The following is a 14,329-nucleotide window of genomic DNA, read 5'->3' on the forward strand; positions in this document are numbered from 1 at the left end:
CAAGTATTCAAGGTCCAAGTTTGTTTTAAAATAACCCTATGAGCTGACAGACGGAGCTCCTGGAATTCTGCAGCTTGTGCTAGAGTCCACAGATGGGAAATTGCAGTCAGTTATAGGGTGGTGCTATTACCATAGCCCAATTTTTGAAAGCCTTTAGAAAAAAAAATCATCTAAGTTAATTAGCATTCACCACAGGCACTAGTTTTGTGTTGCAGTATTCTAAGAACTCAAATAATAAGAAAACACAGTACTGCAGTCTTTAACTTTTAACTAATATTTCACTCTTAAAAATGAGGATTATAAAGAAAGAATTTTACCTGTTACAAGAATATGCTCATATATGGCTGATCTATAGCATCAAACCATCATGAAATATGAATTATGTTCTAAAAATCAACAAAATACTAATGGTACCTAAAATAGGAATCATTGCATTTTACCTCTCTGATCTGTTTAATCCACAAATCTCTTCCAAGAAACTCCTGATGCAAGACTACTGGAGCTGAGTTTAGATTAAAAGTCATGGAGTCACTGGTCTTGTCTTTAATAAAAGGCTGGAGGTCAGAATTTATCTGGAAGGAGCAGTTAAAAGAGTTAAATTAGTGAAACGGACATATACTAGTACATTATAGCCATATTCAGAAAGCATTAGTTAATGCAGTGAGAAATGAAGCTTAAGGAATGTAGTTTTTAGATGTATTTTAACAAAAGAACATTTTGGATAATTAACAACTTTTACAATTCTTTAGAATTATTTTTCCCTAATATGTTCCTTTTTCATTTGGCAGCGGCCTTTATTTTACTTTTTAAGTTAAAGGTGAGAATTTAAAGATTTAATAAATATAATTACTTAATAAACTAAGATAAAATAAAACATGCAAAAAACTCATCTGAAGTTTTTTTATACATATGTGTATGTGTATATATATATATATATTTGCCCCCTCTTATGAGCTATTTAAGTAACACTTAAAATATATATTAAATTCCATTTTTAAATGACATATATATAGAAGCAACAATATGACAGCTAATGTTTGGTTATTTTATACTTCATTCATAATAATAATTAATTTGTATGTCCATTCAAAAGAATTGGTTATTAGACTTACAGCTTTTAATTTTGGTCAGTGTATTTCTAAATTTTATTAACTTTCCATAATTTGTCTAACATAAAGATCTATAAGGGAACTGTAACAAAAATGACACATATTCTTCCATTCTGTTAATGGCAATATTATATATTATTCAATAATTCGCAAGAGTTCTCTCAAGAACCCTTTCAGGTGGCAAGAAAAAACAAACATCACAAATACGGTGTAAGCAAACTATAGGTTTCTGTCAAAATTACACAGTACTTCCAATCATACTGTTCACGTTATATAACAACCACCATCTATAACTGATAGATTTTAAGCACACAATAAACACTTTTTAGGATATAAAAGCAGCTTATTAAATGGCAAAAGTTTCCTCACGTATCATTTTAGCTATTTAAGTACTGGAAAAAGATAAAGGGTGTGCAAATACCTTATGACTTATGGCCATGTGCTTCCCATACCGAAATGCCATATCCTGAACCTCAGCATCATGCTTTGCTAATTCCATTGCAGCTTGGCAGCTCTTTGCTAGTAAGGCACCATGGGAGAGAAAAGTCTGCTCCTTCCAAGTCGATATTCCAATATCATCTGTGATATAATTTTCCTAAAAATGTAACAAAAGCCAAAATAAAAAAGGCTTTAGGGGTAATATAATTGTTTCTGTTTTTGAAGAATAAAACAGTAAGAAATGAACTATTCAAAAAATACTCAGGCTATTGCAACAAGATAGAACTAAAAGATGATGAACCTCAGTTCCCTAAGAAGAACGGAGGTGGGGGAGACTGCTTTTTTAGGGTAATGGGGAAAAAGTGAAAGAAATTTCTTTTCTGACTACAAGATTCAGAAGACATGAAAGAAATGTTAAAGCAAATTTTGTTCTAAGCCAGGGAACTTCTATTAAAATATATTCTATAGGAGAAGGCAAAAAGTAGAAACTTAGACCTCTTAACTAACTCCCTTCTTTATTCACATCAGTTCTTGAGTACTGATATTTCAAAACACAAGAAGCCTATTGCGTTTAACTTATGTGAAAATGTCAAGGGCATAATGACATGTTTTATAAACAGTTAAAAAGAAAAACCAGAGAGGAGGTAAACCATTATACTGGAGAATGATTATTACAGTCTTCATCAAAGTTTATTCTCATAAGAAACAAGGTCATAAGAGAGGACGTAACTGTAGCTTATTTAATTTCATCTTTTTTAAATTATGGAAACCATTGTAGTATCTATAACTATATACATAACTACTATCACTAGACCAGTCCTGGCCAATAGAAATATAATGTAAGCCAAATGTGCAATGTAAAATTTTCTAGTAGTCACATCGAAAAAGTAAAAACAGGTGAAATTAATCTTTATGACATTTTATCTATCTCAGTATACCCAAATATTATCATTTTAACATGTAATCAATATAAAAATTATTAACGAGATATTTAAAATTCTTTTTATGAGATCAGTGTGTATTTTACACTTACAACACATCACTAGCCATAGTTCAAGTGCTCAACCCTGAACAGCTGGGTCCTAGACTGTGGGCTCTCTAAGGACAGGAATAAGGAAACATAAAACAATGTTCATTTTATGGTGTTTCTTTGAAATGTAAAACTAACTAGAACCCATCCAGAAGGATCAATTAACCCAAACACTTTTCTTCTTGCCCCTCATCCCATAATCCTTCTCTTTTCACCCTTATTTAAGAACAAAATAAAAAATATTAAGAAAACTTAAATAGGGACCATTAAAAAAAAGATCAGCTCAGATTTAGCACCACCTCTTTCGCTGTGTTGAGGGGAATCTTCAGCCTACTGATCAAATCAAATTATCATCTTAATTTTATTAAGTAAGCCTCTGAGCAAAAAGAAAGTCCCACTTACGGCAATAGTTGCAAATATGCGACATAGCATTGGGCAATGATACAAAAGCCATACAGGAGAGAAACAGGGCACAAATATAAGACCTACTTGACAAAACATTAGGTATAAATTATAACATTTAATTTCAGAAAACTGAGAATGTGTTTTAAAATGTGAAAGGTTAATATTTCATATGAACAAACCTAAGAAAAACCATATTATCTCTCCATATATACTAAAGAGACATTTGACAAAATTCAACTCCTAATCTTTTTTTCTACAGTCCCCATCCCCCCTGCCTCAACTCTTACTCTTGATGAGAAAAAAAACCCTGAATAAAATAGGAACTGATGTGTATTTCTTTAATATGATAGGGGTGTATATGTGAGAGTGTGTGTGTGTGTGTGTGTGTGTGTATATCAGCCCAAAAGTCAGCAAATACTTTATCAGAAAACATGAGCTTTTCTCACTAATGTCAGGAGTAAGATTGAGATGCACAGAACACCGCTTCTATTTAACAATGTAATGGAAGAGACAAGAGAAGGACAGATGTATAAAACTAGAAAGGAAGAATTTATCACTATTTGAAGACGATAGAATTGTATACTGGGAAGACCAAGAGATTCGTCTAAAAAACTACTATAAACAAGAAGATAATTCAGTAAGGTAGCAGTGTCTACAATTAATAATTTATAATTAAGATAATAAATGTACTAACTATAGCTTTCATATATAAAAACTAATCAGAAAGTATAAATAGGATATTTTCTTCTATTGTGTATATAAAAATAAAGATTAAAAATCTAGGAATAAACTTAGAAATTTATAAAATTGATATGAAGAAAATGATAAAACTACTGTAGAAGGAACAAAAGTAACTTAAATGAATATAAAGACCTATCATATTAAAGATAGTAAGATCTAACCTGATAAAGTTACTCCAATAAAACTAACACCACCTTTTTTCCCCTGAAACCAGGTAAACTAAAGTTTACGTGGAAAAAATAAACAACAAGAACAGCCAGGAAAATCTTGAAAAAGACAAGCAACACATATTAGCATGTTGGGGGAGGGGCGGATACTGAAAACAAATTTTGTCTAGCCCTACCAGACATTATAACATACCCTAACACCTCACTAATTTAAAAAAATACGTACTTTTAATGCTGACAGACAGACTACAGAACAAAATAGAAAGTCTAGAAAGCACCCAAGCTATATATAGGAGTTTACTACATTTTAGGAAAAAGTTAGGACTTTTCAGTAAATGGTGCTGGTATAACTAAATAACTATCTGGAAAAAATAAAGTCTGATCTTCATTTCACATCATTTACCAGGATAAACTCTAAATGGGAAAAAAAAAAAAAAAAAAAAAACCCAGCAAAACGAACAACCACAAAACCTTCTAACCAATGTTAGAAGACAAAGGACAAGGCCGGGCGCAGTGGCTCACACCTGTAATCCTAGCACTCTGGGAGGCCAAGGTGGGAGGATTGTTTGAGCTAGGGAGTTCGAGACCAGCCTGAGCAAGAGTGAGACCCCGTCTCTACTATAAAAATAGAAAGAAATTACCTGGACAACTAAAATATATAGAAAAAATTGGCCGGGCATGGTGGCGCATGCCTATAGTCCCAGCTACTCGGGAGGCTGAGGCAGTAGGATTGCTTGAGCCCAGGAGTTTGAGGTTGCTGTGAGCTAGGCTGAGGCCACAGCACTCTAGCCAGGGCAACAGGATGAGACTCTGTCTAAAAAAAAATAATAAAAAAAAAAAGTAGAAGACAAAGGACAATGAGGAAAAGAATTTGCATTTTCTATCACAGACAAATGGCAAATCTCGCTGTGGTAGGCTAATGATGGCCAACCCTCCTGCAAGATGTTCAGATCCTAATCCCTGGAACCTGTGAATGTTACCTCACATGGCAACAGGAACTTTGCAGATGTGTTTAAATTCAGGATCTTGAAATCCCCAGGGGGATTATCCCAGATTAACTGGGTGGGCCCAATGTAATCACAAGGGTCCTCACGAGAGGGAGGCAGGGTCAGAGTTATAAAAGGAAACACAATGACAGAAGGAGACAGAGGCTGAAAGATGCTATGCTGCTGGATTTGAAGATGGCAGATGGGGACACGAGCCAAGGAATGAAGGTGGAAACCAGAAAAGGCAAGAAAATGAATTTTCCCCCAGAGCCTCTGGAAGGAACACAACCTGGCCAACATCTTGATATAGTGGCTTCTGATCAATAAAAAGAATTCCTACCTCCCTAAAACGTCCCTCTTGGTGTTGGTAAGGCTGAGAAGAAATAGGCCTCTCAAATATGGCTGGTGGAAGTGGAAGTTGGCTGTAATTTCACATCTCTCGAAATTACAAATGTACTTGCCCTGTGACCCAACAATCCCACATCCAGGAATTAATCCCACTGATAAACCTACACACACGTGAAATGAAATCTGTACAAGGTGTGAAAGCTGATCATACAAATCAGATCATTCTTGTCACACCCAACTAAAACAGAGACAAGAAGCCAGGGGGGGAAAACACTCAGGACACATAAAATTGCTCCAAAAGCACAATTCTCTGCAAGTCTGGCTGCTGAAACTGCCTGCTTGCAACTAATTTTACCATCACTCACCAATCAAAACTCGCCAGCTTCCCAGAACCTTACTAGTGCCAATGAACTTTCTCAAAGAGTAACACGTAATATTTCTCTTTTTATAAAACTTAAAACCTTCTCTTTGTTCTTCGAATATCCCAAAGGCCACCTGGTCTGCTTGTATGCCCCAAATTACAATTCTTTCTTCCCAAATAAAATGTGATATTTAGAGATTCGTCTCCATATATTTTATTTGACTTCAACAAAGGTTACAGTCTATCGTTGACCCAGCTGCCAGGGTGATTCTTTAAAAACATGAGCCAGAACCACAATGGCCTCTGGCTGTTTCTCAAACATCCCCGGCATCTCCTCCTTAAGGCTTCTCTGTACTTGCTATTCTGTCACACACTCTCCCTGGATGTTTGCACAGTTAGATTCTTCATTGCTTTCAGGTCTCTGCTCAAAATTCAACTCATCTTTAACAGTCTACCTCCATCCCCCATCATTTCCTGTCTCTTTACACTGCTTTAAACCTTTTTTCCTGGATATTACAGGACCCCTCATATTTATTTGTTTATTGTTTATTTGGCTTATTGTTTGTCTCCTTTACTAGAATATAAGCTCCATGAAAACAAAGACTTTGTTTTATCCTTTGCTGAAGAATCAGTACCTAATACAGTGTGTTAGGTGTGCAATAAATATTTGTTGAATCCTTTATCTTTCTTTTGGTATCTCTCTCCCTCTTTTCCATTTTCCTTTACCTTCCTAACTGGTCATAATAACGAATTGAAATAATTCTCCTTTAATGCCTCTCTACTGCCCACAGAATCAAGATAAACTACGGCATAGCATTCAAGGCCTTCCCTTTTTTGGAAGCAAGCAATACTTCTAGCCCCATCTCCTACACAAAATATCCCCTTTGAGGCCCTCATTTCAGCTACATAGGAAAACTTTCTGCTTCTTGAATAAAATATGTACTTTCACATTTGTGTGAATTTTAAAATACTAGTCTCTTCAAAGCGAATATTGTTTCCTCCCATTCCCTGTCCAGGAAATTGAACATATCCGGTCCAAATGTCACTTCCTTGGAAATACTCCCACAAATATTTTCCTCTTTAGACTAACACTCCCTTATTTATATTACAACATAGCACTTAATTTTCTATGAATTGTATGATGGCTTACATATCTGTTTCACTGACCTGGTCTTAGTCACCTTTATATTTTTTAATCACTTAGGCCATATTTAAGTTTCAACAAATGTTTGCTAAACAAATAGAATCATGGTTATGTATTATATTTATTACGTAGTTGGTTGTGTTTTTTCTTTAATTTTAAAGCTATTGGTAGGTATATCCATACATTGCTATGCTATTCAGCAACAGAAAGAAAGAACTACTGACACACGCATGCTATTCCATGGGTGAACCTCAAAAACATTATGCTAAGTGAAGGAAGCCAGACGCAAGAGAACACACATTTTGTATGATTCCATTTTTATGAAATGTAGATTAGTGACTGCCTGGGGCTGGGGGTGGGAACTGTAAACGGGTATGAGGGACCTTAGCAGGGGTTTGTGTGAAAATGTTCTAAAATTGATTTATGGTGATGGTTGCATCGCTCAACAAAGTTACTAAAAATCATTGTATTGTAGGCTTAAAATGGGTGAATTTTATGATATGTTAAGAAAAGAAAAAAGCTAATGAGTAGGATATATATATATATTTTTTTATAAAGAGACAGGTCTCCCTCTTGGTCAGGCTGGTCTTGAACTTCTGAGCTCAAGCAATTCTCCTGTCTTGGCCTCCCAGAGTGCTAGGATTATAGGCATGAGCCACCGCGCCTGGCTGATGAGTATGATATTTTATATTTCTTTGTCTCAGATGCTTAAATTAACATTAAAAAAAATTTATGACTCTCAACTTTTTGTATACCATCCTCATTTATTCATACAACAAGCATTTATTAAGGTTCTATTATGGGTCAGGTTTTCTACAAAACAATATATTAATAGATATGAAGATTAATAAATAGGCTGTCTTCAAGAAGTACACAGTCCAGGGACAAAATGTATAAATATATCTATATATATAGATATAAATATATAAATATAGATATCTAAATATAGAATGTATAGATAGTTCTATTTCAGAATTGCAAGATCTCCAGTCAACAAAGATTCAATATGATTCATTATATATTTCTTATTGTGATTAAGACCTTTTATTATTCATCATTTCTACATTGTAAATTATGCAAGTAATACACGATCACTGGAAAAAAACTAGAAGATTCAGATAACCAAGAAACAATTAATTCATAGTCCCTTGAAATCTGCCATAAGTTAATTGGACCATAAGTTAATAATTCTGTTCCTAAGTTAATCAGAAATTTTATTCCCTGAACATTAAGTTATTACCTATTGTAAACTTGGTTACTAATGAAACAAAATCCCTCCATTCATTTCCATCAGCTTGCCACGTATGTATTAATACTAAGAGAGCATGCTCTATTACAAAGGAAAATGTAATGTAAATTGTAAAATTGTAAATTGTAAATTTACTGTATTTTTACTGTAAATTGTAAATTTAATGTAAAATGTAAATTGTAAAAGAAACTAGTATGATAACCACATCCAAACCAGTATCTTCACATATCAGATATATAGAATTGGTATGAAATGAATGAATGTAGTCAGAGTAAATGAGATTTAGATATACTTACAGCAACAACTTACATATGTGCAGTTTTTATTGATAATTTATTAAACATAAAAGGAAGATACATTCAGTGAACATTAAACTTTTTTTTTTTTTTTTTTTTTTAGAGACAGAGTCTCACTCTGTCACCCAGGCTGGGGGTACAGTGGTGTGCTCATAGCTCACTGCAGCCTCGAACTCCTGGACTCCGAAGTAATACTCTCACTTTAGCCTCCTGAGTAGCTAAGTCTACAGGTGTGGGCCACCACACCTGGCTAACATTTATTTTTGATAGGATTTCCTTTTCTTCAGAAAGGTGATATATGACAATATTTTATAAAATGACTGTCAGACAGAAGTACATTAATTTAAAAAAACGTAGGTCTCATTGTCCCATGATCTTTTTGCTCAAGTAAGCCTGGTTCAAATAACATGGGAAAAAAACCTAAAGTTTGCAAGGTGATGTTTGCCCTTGATAGTGGCACTGGTGGTTTTGCTCAGATATAATATACTGTTCCATTACTTTATTGTCTGTGAGACATGTACTTTGAGTTGCTTTTCTAATGGTGGTGATTTTGTATATATCTATTCAATACGAGACCAAAGTGAATCTATAACAGTGGCTGTTCAGGACTAAAGGTCTGGTCCACGGCCATAGAACAAGGGCAAACTAATTTGCCCATAAAGATGTCAAAGCCCCAACTAGAACCTGCCAAGTCAAACTGTTACCTGTTGTATTATCAGAAGAGAAGTGTTTTGGAAATTATGAAGCTGGCAACCTGTACATTTTTTTTTTTTTTTTTTTTGAGACAGGGTCTTGTTCTGTTGCCCAGGCTGGAGTGCAGTGGCATCATCATAGCTCACTGTAACCTCAAACTCCTGGGCTCAATTGATCCTACTGCTTCTGACTCCTGCGTAGCTGGGACTACAGGTGTGTGCCATCAGGCCCAGCTAAGTTTTTTTGTAGAGAGGGGGCCTTGCTATTGCCCAGACTGGTACTGAACTCTTGGCCTTAAGCAATCCTCCTACCTTGGCCTGGCCTCAGCCTCCCAAAGTGCTAGGATTATAGGTGTGAGCCACTGCACAGGCCTACCTGTACTTTTTTTTTTTTTAAAGCACTTTTTACAATGCAAATGTTTCATGTTTTCATGCTTCCTATTTCAGATTCATGTTCTGAGCCACTGTCTTTATAAATGCAACCTAAATTTGTGTTGGATGACAGACCAGATTTCTCTAATGCCCCATTTCACCATTCTAAATGTTTGCTTTGAATTGCCCCTTTCAACTATTTTGAGAAGTTAAACAAAACAACTGAAACAGTTTACCAGCCTTATTTAAGGAAAAAAAAAAAAAAGTCAAGTATGGGAAATTTTCAGTAAATCTCTACATTTGAGAATCAGAAGGAAGCAAGAGGAATCAAATCTAATATTTCCTGGTAGCTAAGTACGTGATGAAACGTTCACATTCTTCATTATATCAGCCCTCAAAAATATTAAGTATTATTCCCATTTAATAGGTAAGGTTTCAAGAAAATATTTTGACCAAGATCAGACACTAGTAAGTGGCAGAGATGAGTCTGAGATGCATAGCAATTGGATTCCATTTAGCTTAACACAAAATAGAAACACACGCAATACTTAACATCTTTTATGGTTTAAAAGTAGGTTGGGTTTAAGAGTGAATGACATATTTCATCTATGTACCAAAAAAAGCATTTAAGCTTGTAAAATTAAGGCTTTTAATAATATCTATTGAAGAGATCCAAGAGTCTAGAGCATACAAGTAACAAGAATAGAAACAGGAGATATCGTAAGTATTTTTTCAGGAATCCTGAGGCAGGGGAAAAAGTATAATATTTTAACAACATCATCTAATAGGATGAAGTAATTCGCTTTGATTTATAATGCAGTCACATGGGAGATAGTAAAGTAGGTGCTATATCTGTAAGCTTTATATCCATGTAAAGCACAGAAAAGAAACTGATAAGATTTGATGAATGTGTATTACTAAAGGCTGTTTTAAAAAATGCTTCTGTACAATACATGGAGCTGTTAAAACTTTACTCATATATTAGAGAGAAGGGTTGCCAAGGAATTTAAAAATCTAGGAATTTAGCCTGGGCCACATAGTGAGACCCCAAATCTACCAAAAAAAAAAAAAAAATAATAATAATAATAATTAGCCCGGCGTGGTGTCATGTGCCTGTAGTCCCAGCTACTTGGGAGGCTGAGGGGGTAGGATCCCTTGAGCCTAGGAGTTCAAGGCTGCAGTGAGCTATGATTACACCACTGCACTCCAGCAAGGGTGACAAGACTGAGACCAGTCTCTAAAAAATAAAAATAAAAAAATAAAAATCTAGGAATTCTTTGGGTTAGGGCTGGGTAGCCCCTTCCTGCCCTCCCCACTAGTCAGTTCTTGCTAAGATGTATGAGAACAACCATGCTGAAAAGGGATCAGGATGGAGAAATAAAACAGTAGGAATCCTTCATACCACCACAGTGGTATGCCTGGGATGGGGGAAAGCTTTGAACAGCTAGAGGGCAGCAGATAGTTTTAGGATGGATTGCACAGTAAGGGCAGAAGAAAATAACTAAATTCTTTGAGATGAACAAACTGGATAGCACCAGAGAGAATCTTGGCTTGCTTTAAAATGCACAGTAGGCTGGTGCTTGGCATACTATAAATGTGCAGCTGATGTAGTTCAACTGATTTTTTGTGTGCTTACTATATGTCAGGCACTGTGGGGGTTAGGCATTACTCCTTGACCTTTAGGAGAAGTTCAGCAGGGGAGAAACAGTAAATAATTACAGAGCAGTTGAGTATGTGAAAAGAGAGCTATGCTTACAGAAGGGAGTGGAGGGTTCTATCAAGACAGGCTCTGATTAACAAACTGGAACTAGCCAGGAGGATAAGGTAGGGGATGACTCTGTGGTATCCACACAGGTTCTATATTGTTTAAACATACAGTGGGAGAAGTGGGTGAAGAAAGACAAGATTAGCCAGGTGGGTAAGAGGCCCAGAGCTTTGCACTTTATCATTTAGGTGCTAGCAAACTGTCTTCAGCTGGAAAGGACACGGTTATGTGTGCAATTTAGATGGGTCGAATGCTATATGCTAGGTGACCAGGGATGAGGCAAAGTGATAGTGGGGATTGTGAAGCAAGAACAATATAAACTACTGAAAAAGAGAAACAATTAAACAATAATTTTAAAAAATTAGCCAGGCATGGTGGCTTATGCCTGTAGTCCCAGCTACTCAGGAAGCCAAGGTAGGAGAATTGCTCGAGCCCAGCCTGGGCGTATGTGAGACCTCATCTCTTTAAAAAAAACAGTGAAACAAGATAGCTCCTTATTGTGGACAGAACAGTTGCTCACCCAGGACCCATTTCTCTGCCCTCCCCTCTTACTAACAAAACCCTAATTATGTTCAGGTATTCACTGGTCCTGCCAATGATGAATTTAGGGATGGGTATGTAGTCCAATTCTAGCCTATTAGATATAAGGAAGTCTACCAGTGAGCACCTAGGAAAGAGACTCAGGTAGAAGTGGGAGTTTTTCCTCTGGATGTTGCTCTGTCTTGCTGAGATATACTGTGGGCCACTGTAGCCAAACTGCTACCAGCCTGATAATAAACACAACACTAAGGAGGCAGAGCAGAGAGACAGAGAGAACCTCAATATCATCCCATGATAACTATCCCTGATGCTTGCCTACCTCTGCATGTTCAGTCAGAGTAAAATACATTTCCTTACCTTTATGTCTGTTTAATTGGGTTTTCCATTTTTGGCCACTGAAAGCATTTCAATGAATTCACTCCTTTAGATGAAAAATAGTTACACTATAGGAAGCCCAGATACGCCAACATGAACAGTCTATTTGTTATCTACTGCTGCAACACAAATTACCCCAAAACTTAGCATCTGAAAATAACAAACACCTATTATTTCACAGTTTCTGAGGATCAGGAATCCAGGAATGGCTCAGCGGGTTGGTTCTGGCTCAAGGTTATAGTCAAGCTGTTAGCTGAGGCTGTAGTCCTACAAAGGGGCTGGAGAATCTGCTCCCAAGCTCACTCAGGAGGTTGTTGGCAGGAGGCTTTAGTTCCCTGCCACACCAGCCGCTCCACAGGGCTGCTCACATGACATGGCAACTGGCTTCCTCCACAGCAAGTGATCTAAGGGTAAGAACACATCCAAGAAGGAAGCTTCACAATCTTTTATGACCTAATCTTGGAAGTGACATACCATCACTTCTGCATATACTACTGGCCATACAGATCAGCCCTAGTACAATGTAGGAAGGGATTACACAAGGAATACTAGGAGGTGGGGTTCCTTGGGGGTGATCTTGGAGGCTGGCTACCACAGATGAAGTCTATAATTGGAATTATTGAGTCTACAAATCTGAATATTTTAAAGTCTCTTAAAACATTCTGCCAAATTGTTTCCTAGAAAGGTTCTTCTGATCTACACACTAACCAGCCTGGTTTGAGACTGTCTTGCCATCGAATAAAATTATTATTTTACTTGTGAGGTTAACAAGTAAAAAGTAACATTTCCTTTAAACTTGGGATGACATATCACTGATTAGTCATTTGTATTTCCTCCATTTATTCATTTGTTAAAGATTCACTGAGTATCTTCTGTGTATAAGGCATTGTTCTAGGTGCTTGTGCCAATGACCAAAACCAGAATCCTTGCTCTCATAGTTCTTATAGTCTAGTGGGGAAGGCAAACAATCAGATAACCACGCAAATAAATAATTACAAACTGAGATACTTCCAATGGGGAAAACGAACATACTTCTATGACAACATGGAATAAAAGAACCTGAGACTGGGGTTTTGGGGGATGGTTTCCCTGAGGAAGTGACACTTGTGCTGACATAGGAAGGATGAATAATGGGTAAGTAGTAAGAAAGATGAAGAAGTTGTTCCAGGCTGCAAGGATTGCATATATGAAGGAGAATGGCATGTCCAAGGAATGAGAGAAGGCTGTTGGGGCTGATATGCAGATAGTGAGGGTGAGAATCGTACATGGTGAGGTTGGAGGGACAAACTGAAGTCAGATTATGTAGGGTCTTTTGGATCACTTTCAGAGTTTTGGTCTTTTTTTCTGAGAGCAATGAGATGTCACTGAGGGTAGAAATGGAGACACAGCATCATCAGATTAGCCTTTTGAGATTGCTGGCAGTGTGGAGAACAGGCTAGGGGATGGGAGGATTATATATAGGGAGGTGAAGGAGGAGGTTACTTGGAGTAGCTCAAGAAAGAGATGATGGTGTTTTGGACCACGTGGAAGGGAAGCCAGGTTCTAACACCAGGCTGAGCAGGCATGGGGTAAAGCCAGGCTACAGCCTGTGCCATTGATGGTGGGGGAATGAGGGCATGAACAAGTATTGCTCTTGACTGCTGTCATGAATGACTGTGTATGTGCTTCTAAAATTTGTATGTTGAAGCCTTATAATCCCCAGTGTGGCTGTATTTGGGTCAAGGAAGTAATTAAGGTTAGATGAGGTCATAAGGGTGGGGGCCTGATATAGTAGGAATAGTATGCTTATCTAGTGTCCTTAATTATTTTTAGGCACCAAAGACCTTGCTCACAGTCTCTTTCTCTGCCATGTGAAGACACAGCGAGAGGCAGCTATCTGCAAGCCAGGAAGAGAGTCTTCACTAAGAACTGAATTGGCTGGAACTTTCATCTTGGACTTCTAGCCTCCAGAACTGTTAAAAAACAAATTTCTGTTGTTTATGGCTATCCAAGCTGACTGATATAACTACCTTCTTTATACAGCTTAGGATTCAATCAGTGATGTTTTGAAAGCATATTTATACTGCTCCTCCTTACATCTTTTCAGACTGGTCTTAACAACCAGCATGTTAACATACTGCCTTAAAATTTGTTGGGAAGATCCATATTCTAGTTATCTATTTCTGCATAACAAACCAAACCAAAACTTAGTGGTATAACAACCATTTTATTATGCCCACAGATTCTGTGGGTCAGGAATTCAGGAGGGGCACAGTGAAGAAAGCATGTCTTCAGTTGGGAAGATGAGAAAAGCCAAGGCTGATTCCAAGAG

General features: G+C 36.8%; 1 protein-coding gene across 3 annotated transcripts in view; it reads right to left on the minus strand.

Moving 5' to 3' along the window:
• PDSS2 (decaprenyl diphosphate synthase subunit 2) overlaps window positions 1-14,329 on the minus strand; it is a 224,411-nt gene that overhangs the window by 39,198 nt on the left and 170,884 nt on the right. For all 3 annotated transcript variants that reach the window (XM_069487798.1, XM_069487797.1, XM_069487796.1), the window contains 2 exons: window positions 1,531-1,704; window positions 441-572 (listed from right to left, as the gene is read on the minus strand). In XM_069487798.1, the coding sequence (XP_069343899.1) occupies window positions 441-572; window positions 1,531-1,704 (306 nt within the window). The remainder of the gene's footprint in view (window positions 1-440; window positions 573-1,530; window positions 1,705-14,329) is intronic.

Source organism: Eulemur rufifrons, chromosome 15 (genome assembly GCF_041146395.1).
Source record: "Eulemur rufifrons isolate Redbay chromosome 15, OSU_ERuf_1, whole genome shotgun sequence".
Lineage (NCBI taxonomy): Eukaryota > Metazoa > Chordata > Mammalia > Primates > Lemuridae > Eulemur > Eulemur rufifrons.